Source organism: Engraulis encrasicolus, chromosome 14 (assembly GCF_034702125.1).
Source record: "Engraulis encrasicolus isolate BLACKSEA-1 chromosome 14, IST_EnEncr_1.0, whole genome shotgun sequence".
Taxonomy (NCBI): domain Eukaryota; kingdom Metazoa; phylum Chordata; class Actinopteri; order Clupeiformes; family Engraulidae; genus Engraulis; species Engraulis encrasicolus.
The window spans coordinates 14,258,124-14,277,286 of record NC_085870.1 but is presented as its reverse complement, the minus strand read 5'-3'; the positions used below and the strand labels follow the sequence as shown (position 1 = coordinate 14,277,286).

General features: G+C 41.7%; 3 protein-coding genes across 3 annotated transcripts in view; all 3 read left to right on the top strand.

The window, feature by feature from the left end:
* The window catches only part of LOC134462123 (sodium- and chloride-dependent GABA transporter 2-like), a 325,830-nt gene that overhangs the window by 213,668 nt on the left and 92,999 nt on the right, over positions 1 to 19,163 (top strand). The gene's annotated exons all lie outside the window — the stretch shown is intronic.
* LOC134463115 (protein OSCP1-like) lies at positions 1,879 to 11,023 on the top strand. Its single transcript, XM_063216358.1, has 10 exons — positions 1,879 to 1,984; positions 3,164 to 3,318; positions 3,733 to 3,900; positions 4,053 to 4,133; positions 4,923 to 5,026; positions 5,219 to 5,347; positions 6,220 to 6,286; positions 6,753 to 6,904; positions 7,123 to 7,180; positions 9,485 to 11,023. The coding sequence occupies exons 1-10, from the start codon at positions 1,879 to 1,881 to the stop codon at positions 9,602 to 9,604; spliced, it is 1,140 nt and encodes a 379-aa protein (XP_063072428.1). The 3' UTR covers positions 9,605 to 11,023.
* Positions 14,491 to 18,640, top strand: LOC134463114 (uncharacterized). The gene is made up of 3 exons (XM_063216357.1): positions 14,491 to 14,706; positions 16,569 to 16,925; positions 17,178 to 18,640. Exons 1-3 carry the CDS (start codon positions 14,569 to 14,571, stop codon positions 17,310 to 17,312), a joined length of 630 nt encoding a protein of 209 aa, XP_063072427.1. The 5' UTR covers positions 14,491 to 14,568; the 3' UTR covers positions 17,313 to 18,640.

Sequence of the window (19,163 nt, the reverse complement as noted above, 5' to 3'; positions counted from 1 at the left end):
GGTGGGGGGGGGGGGGGCGCCAGAACTCAAACTCGCCGAGGGCACCAAATAAGCCAGAACCGGCCCTGATCTTATGTGATGGGGTTCAACTCCTGACAGCTCAGACCCAATTTAATCCCCGGTAATGTTAATGTTTATAGTAAGATCATGTCATACACATAGTTGCGGAAACAGTGAAGTGAAAGCACAAGAGAATAATTAACTGGCATGGTGTCAATAAAATTGCAAGTGTTTCAAGTGTTTCCACAGACTTTGGTCGATAACTGGGGTGTGACATAGTTAACCAACTCTACTCTACTCTAAATCTGGTCAGTCCCGCAGCTGCTGTAAACAGACTGCTGTGAGAATGCATTGTTGTTTCCTTTTTCTCTGTGTTTAGCCTTTGCAAATATCCTGTCTACAAGTATGTTACTGTTTGATTCCATTCTGACTCAGACTGGGCTGTATAGCTGACAGAGTCTGCAAATGTATCCAGTAAAAGTTTTGTTTCAGTCCTGACTACTGTGCCTCATGGAAAAGAGCTACTTTCTTTGTGCTTAGCCTACTTTACTCACATTTAGATTTTTTCCTGAGCAGTTTTTTTCAAGTGTCAAGAAACTGCCTATTTTCCTAATCTGTGCTACACTGTCTTGGTTGTTTGAGCATCTGAAAACCGCTAATCCCTCTATCGCTTTGCTTCAAATGGGGACACTTTCAAACTACCTTGCAAGCATTTTCCCGTACCTGTCACAAATGCCTAGCAGTAGTAGGCCTGCATAGACAGGCGATGTAAGGGAACACTACAACCTTTTGGCGCCACCTGCAGGCTGTTGCCGTAATTGCTGAATTCTGTAGCTCCCCTAGATCATCAGAGCAACAGGTCAACCACAGGACCTGTAAGTAAGGAAGCAAAATGTATTTATTTTTGCATTAAGCGCTCTTCAGGCTCTTCAGACGGTCTTGAAGTGTTCACAGAGGCAGGATGATGATGCAAACATAGGCAATAAAAGACACTGTAGTATACAACATGTAGACTACAAAATCACACCATAACAGAGACAGACACATAACGCATCATCTAGCCTACGATGTTTTTAACTGACATGTGGGCAAGCTAGCTGTGTGGTACACAAGGACCCTTGAGGAAGGAGGTGGGAAGACTGCTTGTGGTGACACTTAAAGACCTGTGACCTTTTTTTCTCCCCCAAAAAAAAACTCAGTGGAAAAGTATTTTCTGTCACAGATTTCTGGAATGGTGTTGTTTTATACAATCACAGAACATTGACTCTTATCTATGATCCCTGTGATGTAAATTCTGTTAATCATTTAGGCCTGCTTACTGATCACCAGAGTCTGTAGCCTATGGATTCCCAGATGATGACTGAAAAAAGACAAAAGAGACAAAATAGTAAGAAAAGCTGGAAACACAATAGTAGGCCTAGTTTTGCTTACGCTCAGTGAAATCGGGGTAGGCTATATTTAAAAATCAAGTTTCCCCGCAGTAAATCTACTTACAGTAGGCAGTCTGATGGCTCCACGAGCAGATGGCCAGCATGACAATTTCCAGACCAAACCATTTGAACGCAGAATTAATTTATCTATTTCCGTTGCATCCCGTGTGTTGCTTTAGTTGGTTGCCATTCCATTCATCTTCTAGTTAGTGAGGACAGCAGGCAAAGGTGCTGCGTAACAGGCTTAATAGTCGCATGGTGAGGTCAGTGCGCGACGCACGCTACAGGCACGAGATAAATAATCCTGGTGGGAATGCCTCGGCGGAAGATGCGATGCCTTGAGCGTTTGTTTGTTTGTTTTTCACTTAAGGCATTCATCATGGACTACACTTTCTGTGCGATGTTTTTTTAGTTTTACTTACAAGTTCTACTTTACACTTTTGTGAAAATGTCTTTGAAGACGTTGCCACTTCTGGTTATGAATCTCGGGGGAGAGATGCTGTACGTTCTGGATCAACGTCTCAGGGCTCCTCCACAGAACCCACCGCAAAAGGGTAGGCTTGACATACAAGATTGCCTTATGGGCCTTCTAGCTGTATAGAAAAGGAGTGTGGTTTAGCCGGTTGAGTTTGATAATCTCCGAAATAAAGCTAGAGACTGCGACTTCGACGTAGGCTACTATGACCTATTCAATTGTGCGACCGTTTGACAGGGTTGACCGTCGACTTTTCTTGAACTAGGCCTAGATGTCAGAATGTCATGTAGGCCTTGGTAAGGCCGTTCATTAACCATATTTCATATGATCTGGAACGGGAACATGTAAGTGAAGGTGACCCTATAAGACTAGGCTATCTCACAGACACCGACTGGTAAGTAGATAATACCCGCTGTCAAGCAGGCAGCACGCTGTTGGACAATGGACATCTGCTTGGCGTACCAAGGAGTGTGTCACTCATGGATTCAGAAAGTTGAATCAAACTCGTGACAGTTTTAGCCTACTTTCTGAAAATTTCAGAGTGGCACCTCTGGAATCATAAACTGTGCTTAGTTGAGAGATAATGCAAATGTGCTTATTTTGCAGCAAGTCTGTGGTCTGAGGATGACAGGAGAAAAGGTATATGACACCTGCCATGTAGAATACGTAGCATATAGTGTAAGCCTACCATTATTAGTAACCAACCAACAGTTTTACTAGCTCTAGTGTTCTCTGTTAAATAGCTTGATTGTTTGTTTAAGTGCTTAATTAGACTCAGTGTAGACCAGTGGTTTCAACCTTTTTTGAAGAAACGCCCCCTTGGTCTCATCACAAGCCCCCCCAAACGCCCCCTTGACACATCACAAGACTGACAAGGCCCCCCTTAGTATAAAAAACAATGGACTAATGCCCCACTATGGCAACTAAGCACCACCCCCTCTCAGCTGTATCCTTCTCTCGCCCCCCCCCCCCTAGAGCTCTCCAACACCCCAACACCTCTCCTGTACCGCCCCCGTTGAGAAACACTAGTGTAGCAGACCATCATTCACAACGAACGAGACTTCTGAAATTCCACCAATTTACTTCCTTTGTTTAATGCACACATGCAATAGGTTATCCTGATATTATTCATATTCATACACAATTGAGTCATTATGCCGCCACTCCCACTGAAAGATAAGCTTACCCTTAGTGCCCCTCCTGCCCCCCACGGGGCCACGTTGCCGTCTCTGACTGCTCTTGTTGGTACTCTCTGCAGTGCTGGGTGACATCATTGGTACCTTATCCAATAAGCCATTCATAGAGGAGCTGTTGAAGCCCCAGGACCTGTATTCCCACCGAGCCATGAGGACCCTCCTCACCCGCATCGCACACTCTTCAATCATGAGGCTCAACCCTGCCAGCATGGATAAGGTATTGTGGCGACCAGACCAGGGGACAGTGAGCATGACAGCTGTCAATCACAAAACAACCCAGCGGTGGTTGAAAGCTGGGGGCAGAATGAATGGGCCCTGGGGAGCGCGACTGGCATGGAACTGACTGTTGCTCTAAATGTTGTTCTGACATGTTTGTTATTCACGTTCTACTCTGGTCAGTGAGTGAGTGCCGGCCCTGAAGGATTGCTTTTTAGAAAAGGAGGCCAGACCTGTGTGTGTAGTGTAGCTTGTGAAGAAGCTTCAACTAGCAGGCCTTACTGCAGACAATTTCACAGTCTTCTGAGAACTCTAAAACTATTGCTCTGAGTTCAAACTAAAAGTTCCAGTCAGCTGTATGTGCTTGTATGAATACAACAGCAAACATAATATTTGTTTATTTTTTGTCTTTCAGCTATGTGACCTAACAATCATGGCATTCAAATATCAAGTGCTGCTTTGCCCAAGGCCTCGGGACTTGTTGCTGGTGACATTCAACCACATTGACGCCATCAAGGACTTTGTTAGTCACAATCCCAAGCTGTCCAACCAGGTAGATGAGGTACATCGAGAACTAATAGAGGTACGTGAACTTAAAATATTAGTGTAGAGTTGTGTTGAATGCTGAGTATCACTTAATACTGATGGATGTTCCAGGTCATGTTGCATTCTGGTGTACAAGCAGATTTCAGGCATGATGTTGCAATTCATTGTTTTTTTTTATTTTTATTTCAGTTGTATAAACATTTGACTGATGGTGAGTTTCAGCTCATCCGACAAACCCTACTAGTATTTTTCCAAGACCTGCACGTCAAAGTAAGTTTGTTGTCAGTATTGGATTCTCATGGATCTCATGAACTGATTGTCTGAATGACATAGGAGTAAATGAAATAAATGATAGAAGTCCGCAACACTGTTAATGCTCCCAGTGATTTATTTGCACTGGTCATTTATTTATTTGCACTGATCATTTATTTCAGTTACTCTTTTTTGTCCAGCACCTGTACCACTGATGTGCGCGCATGCTTGTGAAGAGACTAGAACTTGTAAAGCTGAAACTAACCCCAGAGATTTCCCTAAATTTCTCACCAAAATGCATAAGAGAAGGAAGGCCAAGAAAATGTTGAAAGATTTTAGTCACCCCAGCCATGGGCTATTTAAGCTATTACTGCCTGGCAAACAGTAAAGGAGTTTAAAAGCTTGCACCACCAGACTCCAAAGTAGTTTCTTCCACCTGGCCATTAGACTGATGAATACATCCTGAAGGCAGCCAAAACCTCATCCTGCGGCACTTTTTTTCTCTACCTTTACTCACAAGCTCTCTCTCTCTCTCTCTCTCTCTCTCTCTCTCTCTCTCTCTCTCTCTCTCTCTCTCTCTCTCTCTCTCACACACACACACACACACTTCTTTTTATCTTTTAAGGATAAAAACACAAAGAATTTTACTGTCTTAATCCTGTAATGACATGTAATAAAATGAATCTTGGATCTTGAATCTTTAAGCTTTAACTGCATCAACCTACTGTATGTCAGCATTTAGTTTAACAAATCATTTTGACAGTGACACATCTCATGCACATTTTCCCTTTTTTTCTCCTCGTGAAGGTGTCCATATTCCTCAGGGACAACCTGCAGAATACCAACGGCCACTTTGTACTTGAGAGCTCAGGGCCCGTTCCCTGTGGCTCAGATGTCCCAGGCCTTATCAGGTAATCTCAGGCCGACTTGGAGAAGGAAATTATTAAATACTGTATATAGGCCAATGTAAATGTATAAAAGCATGGTTTACATCTCCTTGTGGGGCCTTGCTGCTTTGACATTCATTCCTGATTGTTTTACTATATGAGATGTAGGCATACCAGTTGCTGTTCCAACTTCTAAATATCTCTTCGTCTCCACAGGTTCTTCAACAGTAAAGGGAGGGAAGTGAAAAGACTGGAGTTCCAGACTGGTGGAAGTTATACAAGCCATATGCGTGAGGGTTCCTTTGAAATGTCTGGAGACAGAGCTACTCGTCTGGGCACCAACATGTACAGTATAAGTCTTACATTTTCCATTCATGATGTTTCGTGCTTAGGACAGAGCCAGATCGATTTACACACCACATAAATAGCTATTATACCTCACTGGATTGACCTAGGTTAGTTGTTTAGATTCTAAGTGGGATGCATACAGAGAGGTAAAAAGTAAAAGTACATGTAAAAAAATAAACCTTTACAACACAGGTAACTTATCTGAGTAACTAGTAGTAGTAGTAGTAACTATAGTACTGTGTACTTGTCTTAGGATCAGCTACGCAACTCTGCTCTGGTTTGATCAAATGGGTGGTGGGCTCATGTTAGGTTTTTAGTGCTTGTCGGTAACAAGACATTCTGTCTACCTCATTAGGTACAATGGACTAACTAGTGTTACAGCTTTGTAATGTCATGTGCTAGTGTTGTACTTGCACCACAACTGTACTTTTACTTTTGACAGCTCTGGGCCACTGTGGCTTAGTGGTTTTCCTGAGTCACTAGCCATTCCGCTATTGTACCAGCCACAAATTTGATATTGTGTTTTTTCTTAATCATGATGGTGTACCTCAGAAGATGAGGTGCTAAAGCAAGAATGTGAGCATATAGCTTTCTACATGGAAATAAATCAAACAAATAAAAATTGAGTAGCCGAGAGTTGAGTTTTTTCTTGAACTTACCAAGGAATTAGCTACCTGCCATATTGACTAGTGACACTGAAATTATTACCAGCCACAGCCATGCCTAACCAGCATTTGGCTGGTTTGCAGGTGCCAGTGTAAAGCCCTGCTCTGGATACAGAAGCCTGTGATATGACTACTCTAATACTTGTTCCATGATTAGCAGGATAGACCACACAAGTTCCAACATTTCATGCATTTGTTAAACAGGTACAGTGAGTCTGCTGAAAACACCCATACCACTGGAGCATCTAGGAAGCCCAGGCATAAAACACAGGTACAGAAAATGTTTTGTTGTTATCAGCTAAATCACTATTTATAGCTGTCAGGCTGTCTAATTCTGAGTCACTGATTGGGGTGGGACAGTTCAAATGTAGCTTCTGAATGGTTGTAGACTTGGTTCACATGGTCGCTCACTTTTCCTTTCTTTCTTTTGATTGGATTTTGGTTGTGCTCTGTATTTTCCTTTCTGTGAAATCTGTACGAGAGATGCGAAGATCACATTTATTAAGCGTTACATGCACTTCATTTCGGAAAACTTTTTGCAATATTTGACACAATTCAGAATGATGATGACACACTTATGACTACATTTATACACTCTACATGGCAAAGCCATGAGTGGCACAGCAAATACAACCCAATGTGTGGTATACATACAGTATACCTACATTCTATACATTATACAGTATATATTACAGGTGTATACATCATTAAATACAACAATGTGTGTGCATTACCAGGTGAGCACAGCACCTAACCCCCTGGCTAAGGAGGAGCTGAACCTGCTGGCTAACCTCATGGGCAGCATGGAGAGACGGGACACACTGAACTCTGGGAACTCTTCTGGCTTCCGTGTCAACCTCTTCGCCACAGACCACGAAGAAGAGGAGGCGTGAGTGGATTCTTCATGATGATGATAACAATAATAATAATTATTATTATTGTTTGAAATAATAATAATGGTCCCATTCACTTGGCATATGAAAATATATGGCCCGTCCAAAAAAAATCTGTGTCACCATATCATTAGTGGCAGATTTGTTAAGTTGCTGTTTGATATGTTTTTGAAACTGTAGTTAAATCTTTGACTCCACTCTTTCATTTCTTTAGGGAAACTTGCAGTGAGACCCTTGGCATGTATAACGTCATCACTATCCAAGCAACAGAGGTAGATATCACTGCATAAGAATTGTCATTTTTGATGTAGTTATTTATTCCTTTACGTATTAATTCTCATCTGTTGCATGCAAATGGCTGAGGATGTGAGTAGTGTTATATATATATATATATATATATATATATATATATATATATATATATACAGTGAGTCCAATATGTATTTGATCCCTTTCTGATTTTGCCGGTTTGCCCACTAATAAAGACATGATCAGTCTATAAATTTATGATAATATGTATTCAAACATGGAGAGACAGAATATCAAAAATAAATTCCAGAAAATAACTTAAAATAATATATTTTAATTTATTTGTATTTAATTTAGGCAAATAAGTATTTGACCCCTCTAGCTAAAGAAGATAAAGTGCTTTGTGGAAAAGCCCTAGTTGTCTAGCACTGAGGTCAGATGCTTCTTTTAGTTGATGACAATGTTTGTGCATATAGTAGAAAATATTTTTGCCCATTTTTCTTTGCACATTATCTCTAAAACATTAATAGTTTGTGGCTGTAGCTTGGCAAATGGGACGTTCAGTTCTGTCCATAGAATTACTATAGGGTTAATATTTGGAGACTGTCTAGGCCACTTCACGACTTTAATATGCTTCTTATTGAGCCACTCCTTCGTTTCTTTGACTGTATGTTGTGTATTATTGTCATGTTGGGAGATCCAAAAATGGCCCACCCTTCAGTGTAGTGGTGGAGGGAAGGACGTTTGCACTCAGGATTGCACATTACATGTCTCCCTCCATCCATTCGTTGACGATGTGAAGTTGTCCTGTGCCTTGGCCACACACACACCCTCAAACCATAATGATACCACTTTCATGCATGATGGTGAGGAGGGTGTTCTTGGGATCATAGACAGTAGTACTCTTTCTCAAAACACATTGAATTGTGATAATGCCAAACATCTTGATTTTGGTTTCATCTGACTACAGCACCTCCTTATCATATCCTAAATCAGTCTGATGTCCGTTGGCAAACCTCAACTGGGACTGCACAGGTTCCTTCTGAAGTAAAGGTACCATGTGTGCACTACAGGAATTTAAACCTCTGTGGCATTAAGTGCTACCAGTAGTTTTCTCTGTGATTTTGGTCAGTAGCTTTGATATCATTGCCTAGTTCATACCGTATAGCTCTAGGGTGATTTCTTTCTGTTCTCATGATTTTCAAATCCCTACAAAAGGTAAAATCTTGTATAGAACCCCAGACAGGCTGATGGATAGTCATTTTGTATTCCTCACATTTTGGAAGAAATGCATCAACAGCTGGGTCATTAATACCAGTCTCTTTCTTGTGGCTTTGCAGCCCATTTAATCTTTGTTCAGGTCTAAAATCGTGTCCCTGATATCATTTGACCACTCTTTGGTCTTTCCCATGCTGGTGAGGTTGGAGTGTGACTGATTCACTCATACTATGGACTGATTCTGCTGATTCAATGTGTCTTTTATGCATGTTAGTATGTACAGGTGTCTTTAATTCAGATGACAAGTTGATCGGAAGTGCCCATTTGGTCTGTGGGCCCAGAACTGTAATCAGTTGGCAGGGGATCAAATACTTATTTTGCTCGATGAAATGGAAATAAATGAATATATATTCTCTTCAGTTAATTTCTGGATTTTCTTTTTGATATTCTGTCTCTCCATATTAGAATACATATTATCATAACATTTATTGACTGATCATGTCTTTGTTAGTAGGCAAACCAACAAAATCAGCAAGGGATCAAATACATATTGGACTCACTGTATATATATATATATCGATTGATTGATTTGCCTAAAAAGCTAATGTCATTTAATATCGTAGTGTCCATCTTTTATTTTTTACATCAACTAACTCCCAAACATATTTCACAGTTATGGTCAAAAAATGAATACCATGATTATTGGACTTTTGACGTTGAATCTTGACCTGAATTTGCCCCAAGGTTGCCATCTTTTCGGAAAATAAAAATTACGATCAGAGGTTTTGTGTAATGTTGCTCATAGACAACTAAATGATACAGAAAAATAAACAAACAAAGAAATGCATCTACAAGTAAGGTCATAATTGACAAAAAAAAAAATTAACAAGTTAATTTTGCTGTTTGTTGAATGCTCTATTTTTTTTAAACTTTTTATTTCTTTCCACTTATGATAAGCATATAGCATATTTATGTACATATATGCATTATGTATTTGCCAGTGTATTGCAAGGTGCTGTACAAATCAACTATTGAAGCCCTTCCCAACTTTACATATCAAACAAGGTTTCAAAAGTGTTTTAAATTAATCATTCTTTCTTTCCTTTGAGGATCATCATGTCAACTCAGAGCTGGCCAAGATTGCTGATGAGTTCACCGATCACAAAAACAACACAGATGTTCCCAGCAGCAAAGGAGACCACCTGTTGTCACTGATGGATGACCTGTAATGGCTCATATGTTTGAAACTTGGCTGTCGGTAGACCCGAGTTTGTTCTCCCGACAACTGTTGTAAATGCGTTCTATTGCAACAGTTGGGGACAATACACTTGTCTGAAAACACCAATGTTTAACAAACTCTGAGTACACCGAGCTGCTCCGAGTTTGTGTTTCGGAACCCCGATTTGAGTGCCCATTCTATTGCACTTTCCCGAGGCGGAGGCCCAGGTTTCCGACAACCGAGTGTCAAAACAATGCACCATTAAAGTGACTACCAGGGAGACTGACATTACCGTACAATGAGGAAGTGACACAGAATGCTTATTTGTCATGCCAAGACATACGGTGAAGTTCAATATGCAGTGAAATTGCAGTTGGTGCCTGCCAATCACCCATTCAGTTGAGGGTGAAAATTATGCACATCTCAGGAAAAGGTGCAGGACAAAGGCTGACTGAAAGTTTGGAGGGAGGATTCCACACACTTAAAATCCTTTCTTCTTTGATGTTTTATTCCATTCCAGGATGACGTTTCAACCATTGTCTGCCCCAAATTTAGCCTGACAGACCAGACCATTCATTTTGAGTTACTTCGTAATTCGCGAATGGATTACGCTTCTCTGGGGAGGGTTTAGTCGTCCACCAGACGGCCGGCCAATAAGTGAACGCACGTGGGAGCATAGCAACATACTGTACGTCATGAACGTCAACTGTCAGCGATTGGTCCACTCATTTCAAACCAAAGCTGCCATTCACCCATGCCATCTGACCTATACACGTCCCGTGACCCAGTCACGACTGCCATAGAATACTGTGCATGATGTGGAATGACACTACAGCCCTCAACAGCTTGATGAGGGAGTTACAAATGTTTGTTTTCATCACACCTTTGTGTGTGTGTGTGTGTGTGTGTGTGTGTGTGTGTGTGTGTGTGTGTGTGTGTGTGTGTGTGTGTGTGTGTGTGTGTGTGTGTGTGTGTGTGTGTGTGTGTGTGTGTGTGTGTGTGTGTGAGAGATGTGGGTGCAGTGTGTGGTGAGCTGGGCTGAGGTGAGGGTAGTGGTAAGTCTATTACCAGGGTCTGTTAAAACCCCTGACATACACTGTGTACAGTATGTCTGTGTGGTCAAAACATCATATGCTGAGGAGCAAAACTAGGCCAGTGTGTTAGTCAGAAGAACTGAACTAGCGTTGCTGTTTCTAAAGAAAAGCCTTACAATAATAATGGCTGAGGCCCAATTGAAGCTTGAAGATCTGACTATATAGTTATTGCTGTTGATTTTTGCGATGGCAATGAATGGTTTATGCCTAGGTTTTCCAAAAAAAGACTGACGTCTCACTTAATGGTTCAGTCTGTTTCCATTGTTCTCTGCTGTCTTGTTCAAGACTTAAACATGGTGGCATAAAATGTACACACAATGTGATCAAATGTCCAAAAGGGATTTTAGAAATAAATACAATAATTTTGAATCAATGTGTTTGTTTGTTTTTTTGTTTTTGTTTCGTTTTTTAGTTTGTTTGTTTGTTTTTTGTTTTGTTTTTTGGGGGGGTGCTTTTACTGTATTTGAAAGAGCAAGTAAAGACTACACTGTTGGTCCGTGTATCATCAATCAATGATCGGATGATTCACAGATCCACTGTGGATGTTGAGTTGTTGAGTTGATGTTGAGATGTATCAATTCAGCACGTAGACAGTAAGACCAACACCATAAGGTTAAATTTGACTGTTGAATTAATATCTGGAGAAATTGCCGTAGACTGAAAATGGCGGGGGAAGAGAGAGATGGAGGACTTTTAAATGTCCCAGGCCAGATTCAAACCTGAGTCGCAGTGGACTATGTTGCCCTTATATGGTGTGAATTGCAGTGCACTGCACCACATCACCCCTCCAGCCAGCTGTGTTTTTTGCCAACTGTTGACATCCTTAAGCCAATACTAGTACGAATAGTTATTATATGGAGGGAGGACAATTAAGTAATGTCATTATATGGTTGTGACCAGGGCTCTAAATTAACTTTTTCCACCACCAGCCAATTTGGCTAGTGGACATTTTTTCTTACCAGCCAAACAGAAGTTCAACTAGCCATTTTTTTCAATCTCGCCAAAATAAACTATGTGTTAGGCTAGTTTTTTTTTTAAATTATGGTAATTTTGTTCAACAATTACACTATATACACTATATATAGGCCTGCATACTATAGGCCTATTATAGGCTATATATTTTTTCATTATTTTTTAACTTCTGCTTTATTTTTAACTTTCATTACTTAGGCCTAATCAATTTGATTAGTTTTTGTTCAATTCCTCTGAAAACAGCTGAATCACATCACACAAGCCACTCACATAACAGACCTTTAACATACAGTAACCAAGCACACAGCAAAACTCTCCAAAACCTCACATACGCACACCCCAAGGAAGGAGAAGTGATGAGAGGAAAAGGAGAGGAGAGAGGAGGAGCTCTTCTCTTATCTACCATGCGCAACAAAATGACAAGAAGCCTAGTTTAACTAAAAGTAAATAATATCACGGGAATCTTCGATTCCTTTGTTACTTCCACAGCTTCGTCGTTGGTTGCTTTTTTGTTATTTGTTTTCTTTCCGATGGCGTGGGCTTTCCAACATAGTTGCGCCAGGACACGGAACATTTCAGAAGACAACTGAACTGACAGCTACGCTCACACTACTCTGACAGTCAGCTCTCCTCCTCTGCCCTTGTCGCTATTTCGTTCCACAACCACTCCTTTTTTAACGTCACTATTATTACGGTTACAATTACTACTAGCATTCACCAACACAAAGAACTTTGCTCTAACCATCGCCACATTCTCATCACTCGCACAAAACATAGGCATAATCTGCGTTAGTCATGTTAGTGAAACGGTCAGGGCCTCGCTGCTTTAAAAAGGCAGCCTGTTACAGCAAGGTTCAGCCTAGTAATAATAGCAGTAGTGGCGTTAAAAAGGTTGTAGCGAAATCGACGAGAGCATAGGAGGAGAGCTGCCTGTCAGAATAGTGTGAGCAGCGTAGCTGACAGAAGGCTGGTCGTCTGAAATGTTTTCAATGCTGGCGCGCGCAACAGCATGGAGTTGCCGCTTGCTGCACTGGAAAGCCCACGGTGGGAGGCTACGTCGTGACGCTAGTGTCCATGGGTAATGTAGGAAATCTCGCCTTAAGGGCTCTGCATACTTAACGTGCGCACGTTCGTCATAGCAGCGGTTTACCGTTCATAATTTACTGTACTCGGGCGCTACTGGCCAAATTGGCGGGTAGGTATTTTTTTCTACTAGCCAAAATTAATTTTCACCCGTGTTTGGCGGGTTGGCGTGTGTTAATTTAGAGCCCTGGTTGTGACGTCATCGGTCGAATGCTCCATTCATTTCAACGGGGCTCCCCAATGTTCGGACGTCTGTTATTTTTCCTCCGCTCCGCGTCGGGGTCTAAAGATTCTCTCTGTCGTGCTGCTATTCCACGGTGGCGACCTTCTCGCCGAACGTTAAACCTTACTCATCGCCCCCTGCTGTCTATGGTTCCATTGCTTTGGCTAATATCTTAGCCTTTATCATACTGCCCTATAGAGATAAGACATAAAGCAGTAACTACAAGGAAACCAATATGTCATTTTGTTTTTTGCACACTAGTGTTACATCATTCTCCAGTCACAATATGACTAGGCCTACGTGAAAAAAGAATAACATCAAGAATACAAGGTCTTCACTGGAATACACATTTGTTGGTTTGGTCAGTTGCAATACCATAGCTAAATTAGAACAAGGCAAGTTTTTTTTATTTGATACACGTGTAATGTGTATAATGGGTAGCCATGGCCTATCGTGATTAAGGAGATGGGCTTTATATCAGTGGGGTTTGAATCACACCTTTCCACTCCCTATGAGCAAGGCACATGTATAATAGTATAATGTATAATAGGAAGCTGTGGCCTACAGTGGTTACGGAGATGGGCTTTAGATCAGAGGGTTACAGGTTTGAATCCCACCCTTCAACTCCTTATTTCAGTCCATAGCTGAGGTGGCCTTGAGCAAGGCACCTGTAACTGCTTCAGAGACTGTAACCAATACCCTGTAAGATAAGAGTGTCAGCTAAAGGTAATGTAATGTAATAATGTAATATGATATACCCAGGGTGCGATTTGTTGGAAAACCAGAAGGGGGGATATGTTTCTGTTTCTAAGCAATATCAATTGAATAACATTGAACTGTGATTAAAATTATGCATAAGAAGTGGCAATATCAAAACCAGAAGGGGGGACAATCCCCCCCATCCCCCCCTACAAATCGCATCCTGGATATTCCATGGTCATCTAGTCAATAGTCAAGTGTGTCGCCTTTTCAGTGTCACAGTCCATTCACCAGTCACAAGAAAATATAACTACCTAGGAAGTAAGTTTTTTTCTTTGAAAACCCACACACACACACACACACACACACACACACACACACACACACACACACACAAACACATGTTCATACTCCATAACATATTGTTATTGTTGTTGTTATTATTATTATTATTATTAATAATAATAATAATAATAATAATAATGTTAATATTATATTTATATGCCAGCAGAGTTGTCTGGTATTCATGTTGCATTGTTGCGTGCTTAGAATTCGTGCTTGCTTTTCCCCACTAGATGGGGATGCTTTACGATTAAAAACTTAAAGCCAAGTAGTAGGCCTATGAAGTACTAAAAAATGATATTTTTTTTCATGGTAGAATTTACAGCTCGCCACTAAGGTAAAGTAATGCTTATTTAGGCCTATGCTAATTTAATGTTCTGAAACATTGTTGACAGCCTTACCAACTACGCTATCGCAATGTCTTTAGAAAACCTGGCATAAAGGGGAGGGCTTGGGGGTGGACTGCGCGTGTTTTCCCACAATTTGGCGATGCTGGTGTCACTTCTGACGCTGTCGCGATGTCCTCTGCCTGCTAAACCTCTGGCAGACTTTTGACCGAAAATGGATTCAAATCCAGCCGTTTCTTTGTCATTTCTGTACCGAAACGATCCAGTTTACTCACTGTGCGCGTCAGATTTAATGACTGCCTCCCAGACCGTCAACAATAACTTCATCAAAGAACACAGACTTCTCATGAAGGTAGGAGATAATCATACAACAATCATAAAACATGAGAAATTTGCTGTAGTCTTTGAGGTTATTTGAGAGAACTCTGCGTGCCTTAATTGGCTTGTTTAGGCCTATGTCTTTCTGTAACCACCTGTTGCTCTTTTGGGAATAGGCTACCGGTAGCCTGCTTCTGTTAAAACTTTCCATGGGAAATAATAATTAGCCAGTAGTCATTTATTAATGCTCCACCAGAGCTCTGTGTGTTTGCGCTGTTTCTTGACGTTGAATGTTGCTCTCACTGCAGCAAAATAAATTGCAACCGTGTTGGGTGAGGCGAATATGGGATGCCTACAGCCCAAAATTAACTCGGAGACCAAACTCTACTTCAGCTGCTTTCGACACATTTATTTTCCCTCCAACAACATGGATGTTTACATTGTATCACCCATTAGCAAGCCATAAACATGTTCAGGTTAATGGAGCGACATCTTTCCTGAAGTGAGAAGATGGGTTAGATGAAGCTTTTTCTGAGAACAGTGGTGCATGTAAAAAAACACATGTTTTTAATAATAAACACACACTGTGATCAGCATTCCCTTCACTATACCCGGAGCAAATTAGTATTTGAGAGAGTAGATCTTTCCTTAGGCAACCTAGCTGAAAGAATTCAGCTGGTGTGAGATCTCAGCAGAAGGCAGAGGCAACACACCATTGTATTCCAACAAAGGATGGCGGGTGAATGGTCTTCCCGGACTCTTGATTTCCACAGGGCTGTGTTGGGGGAAACGTGTAACACGGTTTGAATGAAATTAATTTAGACTACCCCGATATTGGAGAGGCATCCTGCTGCAGACCTCTTAGCTCAATGTTGACCCACAAGGGTTCCATTTCATTGCGTTTCTAAGCCTGCCTGTATCTCCATATATGCCATAGGCCCATATCTGGGCAATGCCATAACGAGCCAGGACTCTAGCAGTTCTCAAAGTGGGGGGCAGGGACCCCTAGGGGGCTGCAAGGGAGTGCAAGGGAGCCGTGGTTGATTGGCAGGAAAAGTAGAGAACAAAATAAATAATTTAATAATTAATGTGTGCCAAAATACACTAAAATAAGCCTAACAATATTCTTATTCATTAATCAATGCAAAAGGCCTGCATCTCCTAACATTTCTACTGTGTTTTACTGTGATAATATAATTATTATTGTATATATACCAGTGTGGCACTGACTATGGTTGTGAAAGGTGGCGCACAGAATAAAATAGCGTGTCACGACTCATGTAAGGGGGGCCTTGGCTGGAATCTACCAGTATTTGGGGGGCCTTGTCATGGTGAAGTTTGGGAACCCCTGCTCTAGACCCCCTGCTGCTATTTGAATGAGGCTGCCCTAAGTAAAGGTCAGGCTGGGGTCACTATCCAGCAGCTAGGGGTAATCTCCATTCATACATGTCCCATACCCAGCTCCCCTCCTGCACTCTTGTAAAGTCTTCGAAACCCCCTTTTCTTCTGACCTCATTCCCAGGCCTTCTTGTCTTTTAAACCCAAGGAAACAATAAAGTGTGTTAAAAACTCTGGCATGTATTCGTATGGCCTGTGCTCTCATCAGGTTATTCCGTCAACACTTTTTTTAAGGCAATAACTGGATCTGATATATGCCACAGTTTTTATTTCATGATGCTGGGCTTGACACATCCGGTGAAACAATCCGGAAAGTGTAAGACTGTCCTGCTTTGCACAATGTTTGTCTTGTCTTTGTATACAAGTGTGGGATAGTGAAAACACATCATTTCAATTCCTTTGTATGTGTGTGACGAAAATTGACAATGAAGATGACCTTGACTTGACTGCCTTCTGTTAACTTTGTATATGTGTCTGCTATGTCCCTTTCCCCCCAAGACATTGAGGCAGCTGGAGCGCGAGCGTGTGTCGTTGAAGAGGCGCCTGGAGGAGGAGAAGAGGCAGTTTGCTTTCCTCATGGCCAGGCGACTTCGCCCGCGCCACATCCAGGCGTCGTCAGCCAGCAGCTCCGTGCCCTCGGCCAGCAGAGTGTCGTCATGCCGTTACGCCAGGTGCACCCGCTCTGCCCCGCCAGCCCTGCTCACAGCACAGAGGCGAGGGGACAGGGGGGCGGGGAGCAGGGAGACGGGGTACGCTGCCCATGGCCAACAGGGGGACACGATGACACATTTATGCCACCGCACCAGATCCCTCTACTTGGCTCCAGAAAAGGAAGACACACCAAAGGCGACCCGAGTAAGTCTAACCTTTTTAGGAGCGTTTCCCACACACATTGTATGTTGCAAATGGCCATGGCACACACACACACACACACACACTGTGATGTTTCATTGGTGATGTGAATCTGTTCACCAGACTATGAACTATGGTTGTGTTAACTCCAGTGCAGCCTTGCTGGAGGTTATGAGTAACTTGTAATAAAACTGTAAAATCATTCTGGTGACTTACAAACTTGCAATATCTCTAAATGTGTATCCTCGCATCCAGGGAGTGAGCGGAGGTGGCAGCAGTTCTGAGCGAAAGACCCGGTGCGAGAGCAGGCAGCCAAGGGCACACACTGCCAGGAGCTGCCCTCCGTGTTCACGGAAGACGACAGAACACATGAAGGCTGTATGGAAATGAGCAAAACATACAGGCACTGTGCAGAGGAGAGCAGTGCACACAGACACCGTGATGCAAGAGAGCGGAACATAAAGACATCATCTCTTGGGACATCTTTCTTTCCCCAGTGCACTTAAATATTTGGACATTCTCTTATGTGGCTTTGCTCTCCCAGGAGTGTTGGTGAAAAGGGTAACATGCAATTTTTTTAAACACTAGAGGTCGCCACTCATCACTGAATGTAAATCAAAACAATGTTGTATGAAAGAGATTGAGAGTACAGTATTTTTAAATGCCTTTTCAATTCCATTGGTCTTTGTATGGACAATTTTGGGATGGAAAAACTATTAACTGCCTATGTCCTGTAAACACCTAATGGATGCGTGTAGGGTAGCAATGAGTCAGGGAGATACTGCCAGCACTCGACGCCATTAAACCCAAGATGTTGCAGAAATGAACAGCAGAGTTGCCGTCATCAGTCGAATGTAAGTATTTTGATTTAAGTGGGTGGAAATAATAGGACGCTGATACAATCGTGGCTGTAATGTAGCTTGACAAAAATACAGTACAAAAAGATTTGGTTGCATTTCGCATTATAGTTTCCACTACCAATTTAACTCATTAACTATTTCAGGTAACACTTAAGAATAACAGTCCCTTAAAAAGCTTAATTAACACTTTATTAACAGTCATTAATGAACTATTAATGAGCATTTACAAATGTCTGTAAATCAGTAAGAACCAACCTACGGCTACACAGTGGAGTAGGAATCGGCTCACTATTGGTGTGTCTTTGCCTATCTGACATTTCTTGTGGTTCCGTCTCTTTTGCTCTTTAGAACAGTGTTTCCTAACCAGGGGTACGTGTACAACTAGGGTTATGCGAGCACCCTGGAGGGGGTACTTGGCAAAATGCAATAATAGAAAATGTATTGGGCACAGTCACATTTAGATAGAGGAAGAGATACAGCATTGACCATAAATGAGGTGGTACTCATGGCACAACAAAAAGGCTTAGGGGGTACGTGAGACGAAAAAAGTTGGGAAACACTGCTTTAGAAGACAAATTTCCAGGACTGTTGCAGCTGTGCATACTGATGTGTTAACAAAGTATGTCTTACTCCTTTACAAACATTTGTAAATATGTTGTTGATAATTAGTTAATTCCTTACAAAGTGTTTAGAAAGCTTTTTAAAGACTGGTAATACTTTATTTCAATTCAACATGTCTTTTTTTTTAGAAAGACTGACAGTTGAATTGGCTCTCCTCACATCTCAGGTTGGTAATGGCATATTGGTAGATATAGAGTATCCGTCATAAGTTAACAGTAACAAATGCCTACTTAAATAAAGCACTGCCAAAAATGAAAAAACCTCGTCTTTACTTTTTCTTGTTTTCTTGCTGGCCCATTCTGTCCAAGTCAAGTGTAGGCTATCGATAGGCCTACGTTTAGGCCTGATATTATCATCAACAATAATCATCATCAGCATCACGACAAAGGCTAACATTAAAAGGCTTTAGACTGTACGCTGTAGGCCTAAATCATTACATAATAGCTTACAGACATGTATGTACGAATAGGCTAAGGAAGGCAGGGTTGGCCAGCCAGCATGTGACAACACAAGGTTAGGAACGCAGGGATTGTGTGCACACCAGTGGCACAGGTCCTGGACAAAACAAAATAACTGACAAGGTGGTGATGTAGCTCCACTTTTGGCAGAAGAGAAGCACTGTGGCAGGAAGGCAGGCATTTGCATTGCATTTGCAGGGCTTAATAGTATTCAGACTTCAGGCTTGATGGAGCTTGTTTGCCAGAATAAAAGATAGTCGTTAGATTTTTCTAATTTCCATCAGTGTTAAAGATTCAGGCTT

Excerpts from the sequence above, each read along its gene's own strand:
- LOC134463114 (XM_063216357.1), top strand. The coding sequence starts at position 14,569 with ATGGATTCAAATCCAGCCGTTTCTTTGTCATTTCTGTACCGAAACGAT. Across the intron at positions 14,707-16,568 it reads AACACAGACTTCTCATGAAG|ACATTGAGGCAGCTGGAGCG; the intron begins GTAGGAGATAAT and ends TTTCCCCCCAAG. Across the intron at positions 16,926-17,177 it reads ACACACCAAAGGCGACCCGA|GGAGTGAGCGGAGGTGGCAG; the intron begins GTAAGTCTAACC and ends CCTCGCATCCAG.
- LOC134463115 (XM_063216358.1), top strand. The coding sequence starts at position 1,879 with ATGTCTTTGAAGACGTTGCCACTTCTGGTTATGAATCTCGGGGGAGAG. Across the intron at positions 6,287-6,752 it reads AGCCCAGGCATAAAACACAG|GTGAGCACAGCACCTAACCC; the intron begins GTACAGAAAATG and ends GTGCATTACCAG. Across the intron at positions 7,181-9,484 it reads TCACTATCCAAGCAACAGAG|GATCATCATGTCAACTCAGA; the intron begins GTAGATATCACT and ends CTTTCCTTTGAG.